The sequence below is a fragment of the Pieris rapae genome, chromosome Z (assembly GCF_905147795.1).
Source record: "Pieris rapae chromosome Z, ilPieRapa1.1, whole genome shotgun sequence".
Lineage (NCBI taxonomy): Eukaryota > Metazoa > Arthropoda > Insecta > Lepidoptera > Pieridae > Pieris > Pieris rapae.
Window position 1 is genome coordinate 5,180,467 of NC_059534.1, and position 15,309 is coordinate 5,195,775.

The window sequence follows — 15,309 nt, forward strand, 5'->3', positions numbered from 1 at the left end:
ACATTTTATTATTTTTTATTACACATAAAACACGTATTAAACCCGCATATGAAAATACAGTAGTGATTTCAGTAGACTCGAAAGAATGAATACATCTCAACATATTGTAATAACTAAACAAGAAGAAAATATTTTTAAAAAGTATGGTAAAATCTTGGAAGTGACAAAGTGCGGGCGTCATATTTCATAAACACCAATAAATAGACACTTATAATAGACATCTAGATAATATGAGCATTTTAATTATAGGCTAAGGCTGAATTCCTTTGCTCCACAGATTTTCCACTTACATCTATTTTCGATCCCTAAATTCCATCTGTATCCACACAACCAAAATGTCAAATTCAGCGACTAAGGTTACAGACACATAACACCAAGAGATTATAAATAATTACTAATTTAATACTTGAATATAATGGCTTTCAATATCTTATATATCACTGTTTTTCACAGTCCTTATAATCTAATAAATGCATCTTATCTGGGTTGAATATAGTGGCTTTCAATATCTTATACATCGCTGTTGTTCACAGTCCTTATGATCTAATAAATGCATCTTATCTGGGGTTCCATGAGAGAAACTTGAAAAATTGTTTAACGAGATAACGTCCTAAAATATGATTAAAACTACTAAGAATAATACTGCTCTAATACGACAGACACATTGGCTAATATTGCCTTAAATAGACGGGCAACACGAGCGCAATGCACGACGTTTAACATGTATGACACTGGATTACACTTCATAAATAATGCTGACTAATGAATTTCAATGTCCAACATCTGAGATCAAATAGGTTTTCCATCTCTCTCCACCAAACCGTCGCACCCATCTAACTCATTATCGCGCAGAAATCGGACATTGCTTACAATTAACATTAAGTTATAATTGATTATATAGAACTACACATTAAATCTACACATTTAGTAAACATCAAAATACTGATTAAACATATCAAAGTACAAAGGAAGGAAGGTAAAGGAGAAGGATAGGGAAAGGAAAAGAAGAGTAGAGAAGAAAAAGGGATAGGCGAAAGGGGAAAACTGGTGCTCCCGTTTGGGCCAAATAGGCTGGCTTCATTTGGAGGGTGGTTGCTAACCAGGCGGGCGGAAATTGCCCTTCCACCGTCGGGTTTAGTCGCCTCTTACGACTCCCTTGTGTCCCGACATGGGGTCGAGGTTTGTATTCTTAGACCGCCTCGACACGGTCAAGGCCCATTAATTACTTCTTACATTGGAGCTCTGTGTGTAAGAAATAATTAATGAGGTGTGAGCAAACGATGCTCTTATACTATTGTTAATACTTTACCAATCCTTCGGTAACTTTATATACTGTTAGTTGGTTAAATTAACGCGTACGGTCTGTGATTATCACAGATTTAATCGAGCTTTTTCTGAGCATTTAATATTAACAGTCAAACATTAGTATCATAGTGCAAAATTCTATTTTATATATAACAAAGAAGACATTTTTTAAATTTCAATCTCGTTTAGTGGGTGGCTGTGTTAAATTAGCTTTAAGTACTTATACCGATACAAAAAATGTCTTCTTTACCTGCTTCTTCTGTAACACAATATTGTAACAATATACGGGCCTAGCTACTTTAATATTTATCGCCCTTACTCTATTGTCTCTGACAAATTGAATTTACGATATTGTTACGGTAAAATGTCTGTTGTGATACTTTGATTCAGTGTTTACAAATAAGACTCTAATAATATATAATATTATTAAATAATTTCATTAACAAACTAAGAGTATGTTTATATTAATATACATTTCATTGCAATAAACTTAGACAGTAATTCTTTAAAAAACAAATATTCACAGAGCTCAGCTGTAATTGGATCGAAAATGAAACATGATTTGTGATATTTTTAAGTACATATTTAAAACATACATAACGCGTTTAAAAATTGAGCATTTATACTTTAAGGAACATTATAGGCCCTCAACTATAATTTATTTATTTAATAATAATCAAAAACACCCCCATTGCATACATGCCTATCATTTATATTCACATATTTAATCCTATCATTAAGCTCACCATAGAGCTACATAATAATATAGATTCATTGAAAGGCCCGTATTCAAAATACGTGTTAAGTGACAATCTAATCTTGAGCATCGCTATGGTAAAAAATGGTAAAAAACGGATTGCAATCTTAAGACAAGACATGAGTTGGCTCTCACTCGGGTCACTAAGGTTCGATTTGGAATACAGGCCGCGCTAAAGGAATGTCAAGCAAGAGATTTAATAAAATAAATGATAACCCATACGTAAAACTTTTTTAAAACAAACAATATTTTTTGCAATAGCGAAATATTTGTAAAAAGCGAAACACAATTAAAACAAAGACTGCTGCGAGCTGTCTTTATAGTTAAACAATGAATAAATAAGTAGCATTACACCTTCCCTGACTCTAACCGATATTACGCGTAAACAAAAAAAAATGGCATTTAACTTACTTGCTAGTTGTGCGTTTGAGACTTATGACTCGGTTTATTAAACCCACGTAATAACTTGTATTCACTGCAAATTCTAAAGATGTTACATTGCTTTTTATCTCATACAAGATGGTTACATTTCTACGAAACTAGATGTTTACAATTCTTTTCATTGGTGCCATATGGAGAAGCACTGCGAGCCAACTATGCAAATACATTTTGCTCTTTACTAACGGGTTGTTTGTTAACGTACGGTATGGATATTCACGTATTTGAACGTCATTCTTGCTTATTTCGACAAGAACTATATTATCTATATACAGGATTATTTACAAAATTACATTTAAATCGCTTATATATTCGATTTTTAAGATTAAGAATATTTTGAATGGCGAGTATAACTTCTTATTTATTAAAATAAATTATTTAAACCTAAGTATTACCTATTAAAAACCGGTCTTCAGCGCTCCGAAGATCTAATATTAACATAATTTAAAATTGTCTCATAAAAAACGATCGATAACGAATTTGGCACAACTACAATAAAAATCACAACAGAAACAACCTTTATCTACTATCAGTTATAAAAAAACTAAGGAAATAAAAAAATAAAACCAAAAAAAAATATCGAAATCAAATTTATTTAATAACAAAAATTAAAGTACTGGTAAGCCTTCCGTATACAAGGTTTACATACTAAATGTCTACAAAAATTAAAATTAAAAATTCTAATGCAATAATGCCAAAATGCGATAATTAAATATATTTGGCAACGTAAAGCTAAAACAATATTTTGTACCTAAAGAAATACCATAATTAAATTACGCAAAGAATAAAAGATAAGACTAAAAATGAAATAAAATATATATCGACACAACACATAATATATCTTATTCTAATTGTGCGTATCATTTCTAACAATATTTTTATGTTTTTGTTTTTTTTTTAAATTTTTTATAAAAATCTACAATCTATATACATACTATATAGAAGTTTAATACCCTCTCACTATTTTTATTTACATTTGTATTGATAAACATAATTGGAAGACTAAACTTAAATCATATGAAAGATGTAGTAATCATAATTAAAAAAGTATGTGCTGTATAATTGAAATAAAATCTAAACCACTCACAGGAAATGCAATTTGTGCCACAAATTAAAAAGTATAGTTATGTTTTTTAATGAGCTGCAGTTTTAAACATCAGCCAACATTAAAATGATAAAGCACCGAAAATAGAAACTGCAATGCTTCTACAAATTCTCTGCTTTTATTTCGCGGAGGTATTGATTTTACCAAATGCATGAATTTATTTGATAAATAACAATAGTCATGCAAAACGTTGCTAAATAAAACAGGAGCCAAACCAATAAAATCTACTTCTTTAAATCTCACTATTTCAAGGCACGAACAAACGTCACTCACTCCTTACATACCGTACAAAATAGTATTCTGATTATAAAATATTTTCTTTTTAACAATATATGAAATCATTAGAGAAAATAAAGCTTTGTTGCTATCAGGATTTGACATGGGATTGTCATCGTTAAAAAGCTTTCATTCATGTAGTGTATATATCAAAATTAGCTTTGCTATATTTTTATGCTATGAAATAAAATAAATATACTTATTAATTTAGGTCATGACAGTTGAAATAAGAATACATATTATTAGAAATTTATTCCTAATAACGTAGGTTTGGCTCCTATTTCAGTGACAGAAACGTATCCCTGTATACCCGGAACCATATTTCAAAGGCCCATAGTCTCACTATATTCTCACTGTTTTATTAATTTAGCTAATGGAGTACATATATAAATAGCTAAATAAAAAATGTTTCCATTAAAAAATCTACAGTCATTTAAATGATGACATGATTATGACGGAACACAGCATGTAGACTTTTGTAAATCTCACTAATTTTTTTATGAAATATAAAATTGGTCAATATATAAAAAAATACCTCATTATATTTAATTCATATGTACGTGAATTACGAAAATTAATAAGAGCATTTAAAACTTAAAATATCCCACCTTTCATTAGCTCAAATAATTGTAGGTATGGAACAGATTTGTATAGAATGATTATAATTATAAATTATTAAAATTCTCGATTTTTCATGTGATACCGTGAAAAAAAACATTGATCGATCGAATTTTTTTTATCAAAATGTAATTGGAATTGAAATGGAAATATTAGATGAATAAAAATGAACACTTCAAACACTTAAAGCTTCATGAAATTTGAAAATCGGTTTATTGTTATCATAAATTCGTTATAGTCGAAAAATGGAAATTTATTAAAATATAATTATAGGCCAGTAATTAGGTATTTTGAATGTGTTATTCTGTTTAGGTGAAAAAGTGTTACAGATTTGCTGAAATGTTCAAAGTCCATTTTCTACAAATGTTGTTTACTGTTTAAAAAAAAATGTACCTTTAGCGAAAACTATTTTGGTTTCGAATATAACTGTACGATGCGACATTGCCATTCAATAGGTGGTTATCAAAAGTCCATTTCACTCACAGTAAGTCGTCGTGACGTACGCCCTCGTATACGATAGAGTGTACAATTTAATGAATAAATAAATCATTTTTATTTATACATTTCTTGTATACTTTACCGTATATCGGGTTTAGTCATTGTTGCACACTGCGAGATGCCTCTGCGTCGCGTCGTGTAATGTTAAAGGCTTCAGTTTTAACGAAATCGACCGTTTTATAATCGGTACGGGATTCCGCAGAAAACGATCTTGAATTACTGGCGCGTGAGTGTTCTCCTTGCTCCTGAAAACACATGCTTCAGAAAATGTAAATTTCATAAAGTCATTAATAAAAAATAATCAGTCCAAATAAACAAAAAAGAAAGTAACAAACTTATTAAAAGTATATAAGGATGTGGTAAATGAGTGAAAGATGCATGAAGCGTGTGAACTCCAATCAACATTAATAATTATTGATAAAATATATATAGTTCAGCAAATGAATAATAAATTTAATTAAGAATACAGTTACAGTTTAATATGAGAGTTACACTGAGATAGTAAAATGATAATTGAAAACGTTTCTACTACCCTTGATGCATGAACAATAATAATGGCCGAAAAATGTGGAGGGAGTGAGAGAAGGCTTATTGTGTGAGAGAAACAGGAGACCGGCTTCGGTCACATCCCTACTCCGTGCTGGTTACTGTGACACCAGTATAGTGTGGCAAATGAGTTTTTATCCAGAAAAAGCGCGCGAAAATTTAAAAAATCTAACACTGGTAATACTAATTACAGCAGGAATAAACTGTCTTGATACTTATGTAATAAGCTTCAATTAAATGTTAGGCTCAACTGGCGGTGATAACTTACCAATTTATAATTAATAAGTTATCAAGCAGGATGAATAATTATTAAATTACTAAAATGACTATTAAAAATAAGGGTTAGTGTTATAGGGGTGAAATTTAGGATAGTATGTATTTTTTACATTAAAAAAAATTAAAATTTCGTCCAAAAAATAAAATGTTAGGGATGTTAAGGGTTACCCTTAACACTTATGTGTATGAAAAATAGATAGCAACCGATTCTCAGACCTACTGAACATGCATATAAAATTTGATAAAAATCGGTCAAGCCGTTTCGGAGGATTATGGTAACTAACATTGACACCAGAATTTTATATATAAGATTTACGACAAATATTTTATAATTTATATTTATTTTTTATTTAACTAGCTGTTAGAGATTATTTGTCCGTTTCTATTAAATTGTATTTAATTGAAATCTACTGATGATATGACAGAAAAGTACTTTAGTAACGGAAACAAGAGTGTAAATTGAATTTATTGCAAATATCTAATACCTGGGAATTAGAAAGATCCAAGTCAAGGTACTGCAACGTGTCCGAAGCTTTGGCACGCCTATTAGCAGGTTCCGGCGGCATCGTCAATAGTGTCTGAAAATAAACAGTTAAATATTTTTTTTTTTAAAACAGTATTTTCGATAGTTTTACTATACGACAGAGGAATTATTATTAAGTTCAAATCTAATTTTGTCAGATACAGTAAACGCTGTCTATCAATTTTTCTCTTTGACTTAGATTTTCTAACAAATTATGAAACTTTTAATTCTGTGACTCTCAATAATGAAGTTAATAAATTATTGCCAAGGCGACGCAGAATGTATAGTTTGGTGACGCATAACATAGGTGGCGCTTTTTACAAATAATTATTAAAATTTAAGTAATTCTAAAAAATTGCTTAGAAGTTAGATAAACTTGGTCCATCAGCGCCATCTATTTTCAGATATTGTAAACCCTTCAATGAATTCTCATTTTTTGATTTGATATTTTCTAAACAATGAATTCTGCCTTCATCATAGAATACATAATCGCTATAGAGTTACACAGTGAGGCTTGATTTTAAAAGCTCAATTTCAACAAAAGTACTCTGACGTCAAATTATGTTTACATTTCCATACCACTCCAATTAGCAAAATTAAAATGCGAACGACTTTGAGTAAGGGCTTTAGTAGTATATCAATTGTTTCTTACCTGAGCTGCGACATGATTCACGTGACAGATGCCCGAACTATTCATTCGTGGCTTCAATGCCCTGTCCACGATCGGCGGCAGAGACGACAAATTGCAGTATTGCTGTAAAGACTGAAATATTAATAACATTTAAAATACGTTCAACGGTTAAAAAATAAAATACGTTTATTTTGGAACATAAGATCTTCTAGGTATCACTTATTCCACGTCAATCAATTCAAACTTGTAGGCATCCCTACTCATCGGCAAAGACAGAGGGTGTAGGCCGAGAGAAAAAGCCGGCGTAAAAAACTCTCGGTACTCTTTTAAAAAAGCAAATCATCAAACAATATTTAAAACAAATATATCAAATTAATTAGAGGCAGCCTGCCCAGCACTAGTCCCAGGCCCTTTTATCAACTAGATAATCAATAACTTTATAGTAAGCCTTTTTACACAGCTTTTCTTTAATACATTTCTTAAATTTATTAAAAGGCAGAGATAAAAGAGCCTCTGGGATTTTATTAAAGAAGAGTATCCCTTTCCCCAAAAAAGAATTACTAACTTTACATAGTCTAGTACGGGGAAATTGCAGCCTGCGTTTGTTCCGAGTATTGACATTGTGCGTATGTTCTAATCTAGTATATTTATCACTATTTTTGTATACAAACATAATATTTTCATAAATATATTGCGAGGGAAAGGTAAGTATATTAATTTCCTTGAATTTATCTCTGAGAGATTCCCTACATTTTAAATTATAGATTGCACGAATAGCCCTCTTCTGCAGAATGAAAACAGATTCGACATCAGCAGCGTGACCCCATAACAATAAGCCATAAGTCATTAAGCTGTGAAAGTAACTAAAATAAACAAGTTTAGCTGTATCGACATCAGTCAGTGAGCGAATTTTTTTAACCGCGTAAGCTGCAGAACTAAGTCTCTTCGCCAATCCGTTGATATGAGGGGACCACTGAAGTTTTGAATCCAAGGTGATCCCAAGAAATACAGTTGTATCATCCAGATTCAATTCCTCATTATTTATAATTGGTCTAGTACCCATAACCCTCGCATTTCTTGCACAAAATTTAATGCATTTCGTTTTTTTAGCATTAAGCAGAAGGTTATTCATACTAAACCAATGGACAATCGAAGAGAGAGCGTTGTTCACATCGTCAAAATTGGTTATTTGTCTTTTGATTTTAAAAATCAAGGACGTATCATCTGCAAACAAAACTATCTGATGTTTTTTCTCTACCATGAAAGGTAGATCGTTTATATAAACAAGAAAGAGGAAAGGGCCAAGAATTGAGCCCTGTGGTACCCCCATATCCACTGCCGACCCAGAGGACCTCTTACCATTCACTTCGACCTTCTGAGTTCTACCATGTAAGTACGAAGTCAGAAGATTCAGTGCGGTATTCTTGATGCCATAGTGGCGGAGTTTCCCGATTAAGGTCTCGTGTTGGACACAATCAAATGCTTTGGATAAGTCGCAGAAAACACCTAAGGCGTCATGCGACTCCTCCCAAGCCTTAACTATATATCTATATAACTCAACGCCGGCATCGGCTGTCGAGCGACCCTTGGTAAAACCGAACTGATTATTGTGTAATAATTTGTTTGCGTTAAAATGACTTACAAGTTGATTTAATATAGTTTTTTCAAAGATTTTACTACAGGTAGGTAGTACGGAAATAGGTCTAAAGTTACTGGGGTCGGACATATTACCTGCTTTAAATAAAGGAATTACTTTACTATGTTTCATAAGATCGGGAAACTCCCCACTTTCGATACAATTGTTGAAAATTATAGCTAGATGGGGGGCAATTATATCAATTATGCTACTAATTATTTTTACAGAAATACCCCAAAGATCGGTAGTGTTCTTAATATCAATAGTTCTAAATATTCTAACTATATCGTCGGCACCAATGGGTCGGAATGTAAAACTGACCTTGCACTCGTTTACATTATCTTTGAGCAGCGATTCAGCGAGAGCGGGAGACGATTTAAGAGACTTGGTAGTCGAAATTGGAATGTCAGAAAAGTACTTATCAAAAACAGTCGCTATCTCTTCGTTAGATTTGATTATAGTGTTACCGACACATAGTTCGATGTCACGATTGCGATCTTTGACTCTTCCAGTTTCACTATCAATTATCTTCCAAGTCATTTTAGTTTTATTTGTACTATTTTCAATCTTGTTTTTTATATATAAGGACTTGGCCGCGTAACAAACTTTTTTAAATAATTTAGAATAATTTCTAACATAGAGAGTAAATTCTTCATTGTGATTGTATGACTTTTCAGCGTAAAGGTCAAACAACCGTTGTCTACTTTTGTAAATTCCCGCTGTCGCCCAATCACTGAACGATTTACACTGCGAATCAGAGACTTTCTTTGGGGTAAAGATGGTTTTGAACTCCTTATTTATACAATCACTTAGATTGTTGTATTGTGTATCAACGGTAGTACCTACCGGTAATAGAGGTAGGTGTTTACCTATATTATGTCTAAATCTCACCATTCGCTTTTTATTTACTGGAACAAACACACTGCTCTTTTTTACTTGTTTCACCACTTTACATTTTAGCGCCACTAACTGTCCACAGTGATCTGAGCTAAGATTTGTTGTTATTGAGGTTTGCATTGCCTCTGCATCTGTAAATACATTATCTATACATGTAGCAGTGGAACTTGTAATTCTAGTGGGTTCGAGAAACAAGTTTACAAGATTGTAAGATTTTAATAAAATATTGAATTTTTTACTAATGGAGGTATTTTCTAATAAATTTATATTGAAGTCACCACATACAATAATATACTTATTGTTCTTAAAACTAACTTTACACAATATTTCCTCCAACTTTTCTTCAAAAAAATCGTAGGATGCACTTGGTGGTCTGTAAACACTTAAAATAATGCAATTCTCAAGTTCTACACAGGCTACCTCCAAAGAGTGTTCAACAGATAGACGCACGATGTCATTACGCTCTTTATACTTCAAATTTTTATTAACAATAATCAAAGAGCCCCCATGAATCGCCGACAATCTGCAAAACGAACTTGCAACTTGGTGCTGATCAAAGTTAAAGATGATTTGGCATTTTTTAAGCCAATGTTCGGTAATGCATAGGACATCAATTTTACCTGATTTTAAAAATAACTCTAATTCTAACTCTTTGCCCAACATACCTTGCATGTTTTGATGCATCAAGTTTAAACAATTGTTGTTAGTAGTATTACATGTTTGTGTTGAGCCGAGTTGTAAAAAATTATTGCTAGAGGTTGCCTCTATTGTCACACTATCTAATTTAAATTATTATTAATACATGAAGTGTTACTACAAGTATCACTACATCCTTTTAAGAAACTAAACTGCTCAATAGAAGCAGTTGTCTGAAAAGCTAAATGTTTAGCTTTAGTTGTAAATAAAAAGTAAGATAGCATATTAGCTATCTGTTGTAAATAATAATTAGGTAGGTGGAACCTATCCTTTGTCAATAAATAGTTATATTTAAATATACAATTTAAGTCAATTAAATTAGGTAGTGTACCTAAGTCACAATTTAATTGTATATTATTAGTGGTTAAACTATTGTGCAATAGCATGTTCAACTTATGTCTAATTTTATTTTCCCTAGGTGCATCTTTGATGTAAGGAAATGTAAACAAGATAATATTCTTTACATTAAGTGATTTTAATTTATCAATATATGACAACAGTTCATTTTGTCCTACATTTCCCAAAACTTTTAAACTTAATCTAAATTTTTTGCTTGCGAAACGCTTAGCAAATTATTGTTTTGCACTTATCTGCGACAATCAGTACATTGACGAATCCCTCAATCACGCTATTTAGTGTTTCCGGCTGAGTATAGAAATGTTTCGACCACAGCAACTGGAGCCATCAAACCTTCCCCTTTAGACTGTTATTAATCATAAAATTCATTTTTTTTCCACTTGAGACTGTAGGTGTAAAGTCGCGATTACTAGCGGTTTAGTCCAACGAACTTATCACTCAACTTCAATAGCTATTTTAAAAGACTTAAATAAGACATAATATATTTTGTTATGGATGATTTCGACTTCTTCAATATGGATACCGTTTTCAAAAGCCGTAAAATTGTGTGCAATATTAAAATCCAGATGACAAAATTAAAGTTAAGTAGTAAATAAACTGAGTATTAAACTCAAGGTAGGCCCGGTATTAGTTATACATGAACAACATCATGATAATTTTATTTAACAATTCAGGTAATTTAGAAAACTCCACAGAGATGGCGCTAATACAAACCGAAAAGCGCCACCTAGGTCATCTTTTAAGAGATAGAATCTAGGTGGCGCTTTACGCTAACACAATTTGTTGAATTTTTTTTATCATATCCGTTCTCACTTGAAATTTATATGGACATGACAAATATTTTATCGATAACCTTAAGTTTCAATATTGATTTTATACACGATAAAAACCTTATTCCTCAGCTTGTAATGCAATTTCGATAGAATTCCTATACCCCATTTTGATAGCGTGTTGAAACTTTAAAAGCGAAAGCATTAATTACACAAACGTAAGGGTAATATTCAAAAACGAGACTTAGGGCCAAGCGTGACTCCCGTATGTCGAAAACGTACTAGATTTTACATACGGGTAATACTTTCCGGCAAGTTTCATTTCGGAATTTTACAATCTGTATTTCCAAGCTAAGAAAATGCTTGCGCATCATTTTGGCATCATGCTGTTTTAACCGACTTCAAACAACTACTTGTTCACTTATTTATTATTGTTTAAAACACATTTTTACAGAAATATATAGATTTTATATAATGTTCGGTTTGTTTGAGGTCGGTCTTCAATATAAATATTTTGTTAGTATTATTAATAGCGCAAAGCGAAACGTGTTAGAAATGTTAGTGAACGGTATTTACATTGTGTCTTACATGGGTGAGGCAACACGCATTATCCTCGACCCTTGGCCGATTAACGGCCTGCTGCTCGTGTGACATTCTTCGGGACGAACGAAGCCAGGGGAATGGGGGCTGAAATGGTAATGAAAACGGCTCTTTTTTTTCTGTACATGCACCAAAATAATAATGTAAATGAATACTTAAGTATCCAGATCCAGGCATATCTGTTGGCCAGTTAGCTGGGTAAACTTTGTTTGATAAGTTTTATTACCTATTAAGAATGTTCGCAAACATTTACCCACCCCAAGTCTGGCCAAGATACATGCCGTGACTAATACTTAAATTGAGGTTGCTCTAAATTTAATAATCGCATAATTAGAAAATTTAAAGATAAAAAAGATGTATAATAAAAATATAGTAAGGCGACATCTATCGGTTAACATATCGTTCTAGCGTCTTAGCCTTAGTCTAGCGTTTATTTTTACAGCGCAGTTTTTTTGTGTGAACATGATGAATACGTGAACATGATCAGTAAATTTCGCCCATTTAGAGGTTATTGAAGTTATACTTCTTTAGACGCGTTATGAAAAATTGATGAGAGTGAAATTTTACGATGCGCGCGCACCGTGACACAAAATTAACAGATTGAAGTTGTCCACTAAATCGCTCATTCAGTTGAGGAAAAAAATGCTACCAACAAGAAATGGAACCTCTGTTAGTGGCGCATGTTGGCATGCAAGCCGCCTCTGTTCACTGTGAATTTATATTTATAATATTTATCCACATGCTTTGAGTTTCTACATTTAAAACACATTTTCATTTTGTTTTCATTATACAAGTGCGTATTTTATATGTGCGTCTGAATTATAATCAGAAGTGATTGGAATTGAATATTTAAATCAATACTAATTAATATTAGAAAATATTTGTGAAAAAAATGTGCTCATCAACCTTCCTAATACAATTGAGATTACTTATCCGTATGTATTATTTAGTAATATAAATGACAAAATTATTATTTAATATAATTCATTTAAATATTTATTATTAATTATTTAAAAAAATAGAAATAAATTTAATGAAACATTAATTGAAAAATTTGTGATAAAAAGTAAAATCGAACATCAAATTTAAATATTAACTTTTAATATTTATCATTAAATTGAATGAATAATATCATACGCCAAAGAAGTATAACTTCAAACGCGTGTATATATCTACACACACTCTTTTTTTATGGTTTTAAACCCTTACAGATGTATCGCCTTCTGGCTCCTGTATCTTTGGTCCCTGGAACGACTCCTTATGCTCTGTATTGAAACCGACGCTCTTCGGCGGCCGCGGTGGCACCGGCGGGCCTGAAATTGTTGTAGTACTATTTAGGATAAATATTTAAAAAAGAAAAAAAGAACTTTAATTAAAATTTTGTTCAATAAAAAAATTACACACATATTATGTTCCGAGTTTGTACCGTATATATAAATTGTAATGGTTACCTTCTTCAGAGTCGCGTATTCTTCTAGGGCTGCTATGGGGCTTCGGTTTTTCTTCTTTGTTGAAACTCGAAAACCTCACTCGGAGTCTGTTACTGACGCCACTCCCAGATGCTCTCAAGTTAGGTTTATTCTCATCATCGGGCCCCGGTCTAACGTACGATCTAGCAAGTAGCCAGGTATCCGGTATATTACCGTATCTCGCTGTAAATAATAATTTCTTAATATCTGATATGTTCGTTTGTGACGGTGAGAGCTAAACTCTCAAATAGCTATATTGTGCTTAAGTCATAAGCCCTATAAATACGTGAAAATTTCGTTTCGTTAGGGTGGTTAGTGTTTTAAGTAGATATATGAATCGAGTTTTCAATTAACTACCACACTACACGCATTTCAATGTCCAGTTAATAAATTTCATTGATTCTAATGATATACTAATCCGTCAATATTCTATAAATCCTACGCGACACCCCAATAATAAAAAAAGCATCTACTTTTTCGCAATACCAATTACAGTTTAATGAAACCATAATTTCGTATTTCGTTTTACCTGTTGAATGTATCAAAGGAAAAATAATTTACATTCAAACCACTTTAAGAATACTTACCAAGGTAAAAATTTATAAGATTTCCCTTTGAATTACTTTTAGGTGTGGGAGAATTGAGTGTAATTAAGTGAGATTTTTGTATCAAAGTATATTCTAGCTCGCTTGGAATAATAATAAAAAACGCCTATAAAAAAATTGGCTACCTACGCTAATACATACCTATATTAGAATGACTAGCATTGAGCGACTTACATTCCTCGTCGCTTATATTAGATTCATTTTCAGATAAGTCAACATTACTTATACGAATGTGTGGATGGCTTAAATACTGTGGACCTTTATCAGGCCCCTCGAAGGTTGACTTAGCTCCAATGACTATATTATTAGGATCGAAGGTGAAGGAACTTTGGGAATCCTAAAAGCAAATAATAAATACAGAATAAAAACAGATGCAAGCCTTCTACTTAGCGGACTTCTATCAAGCATAACTACTAAGGCGGCTGCGTTAGAATGTTTTTGAATAATGATGGAAAATTAAATCTTCCTTTATTTCAAATGATACAATACTAATGCTGAACAAATCTTGGATTATTTAATGTTCAGATAATATTTTTTAATATAACTTATACCACCGCTTATTACGCAATTGGTATTATAATTTTTGCCTAAGCAAAAAAATATTTTTGTTTAAAGAACTCGCAAGCCGCCTTATAGAATAACGTTAATATGCAAACATCGCAATACATACATCACAAATAGCAACTTTGACTACTTAGCAGCATGATAATCATCTACAAATTGGTCAGAGTACTTAATTAGTTAGATAATTTAATATTTAAAATGACCTGAGTTGCATACTTTGTGTTCTCTGTCCAATTTGCGGATGTAAGCTCAAGAAAAAAAACCGTAAAATAAAAATAGTACCGCGGCACGGACTCCTGTAATGCATTCAGATATCGGTATATAAGGTCCTGTACCCTCCGAAAATTCATACTGATCATTCATAACCGTCATTGTGCTGTTTTGGTATGTACCTATAAAACAAATCGTATTCCTCTTAATCTTAGGATGTCGCCTGAGCCCCGTACGCAACCAAATAAAATTTGCATGTGAACTTCGCATTCGCTTAGTACCGAATATTAAATCGCATGGAGCGAGGAGCGAGGGGCGGGGTGGAAGGCAAGGTACGCCACCGATAACCTACCCACTAGGGGGCGTTCTCATACTACCCGAAAGAGCCCCATCCCGTTGCGATAGCGGTTCCTCACACCACTGCAGCGGTACCTACATTACCACACCAAATGCTTCGTACAAGGACAAATATTACAGAAAATCACGACAGATCATATATAAGGAAATACATCAAAACATAAATTTAAGTTAT

The 15,309-nt window shown here is 32.3% G+C and overlaps 1 protein-coding gene across 1 annotated transcript in view; it reads right to left on the reverse strand.

The window, feature by feature from the left end:
• The window catches only part of LOC123689107 (GRB2-associated-binding protein 1-like), a 20,080-nt gene continuing 4,771 nt past the window's right edge, over positions 1 to 15,309 (reverse strand). Inside the window, exons 5-12 of the mRNA XM_045634192.1 lie at positions 14,850 to 14,959; positions 14,145 to 14,340; positions 13,381 to 13,581; positions 13,139 to 13,242; positions 11,918 to 12,016; positions 6,995 to 7,105; positions 6,305 to 6,397; positions 1 to 5,242 (exon numbers count right to left, since the gene is read on the reverse strand). Of these exons, the coding sequence (XP_045490148.1) occupies positions 5,096 to 5,242; positions 6,305 to 6,397; positions 6,995 to 7,105; positions 11,918 to 12,016; positions 13,139 to 13,242; positions 13,381 to 13,581; positions 14,145 to 14,340; positions 14,850 to 14,959 (1,061 nt within the window). The 3' untranslated portion in view covers positions 1 to 5,095. The remainder of the gene's footprint in view (positions 5,243 to 6,304; positions 6,398 to 6,994; positions 7,106 to 11,917; positions 12,017 to 13,138; positions 13,243 to 13,380; positions 13,582 to 14,144; positions 14,341 to 14,849; positions 14,960 to 15,309) is intronic.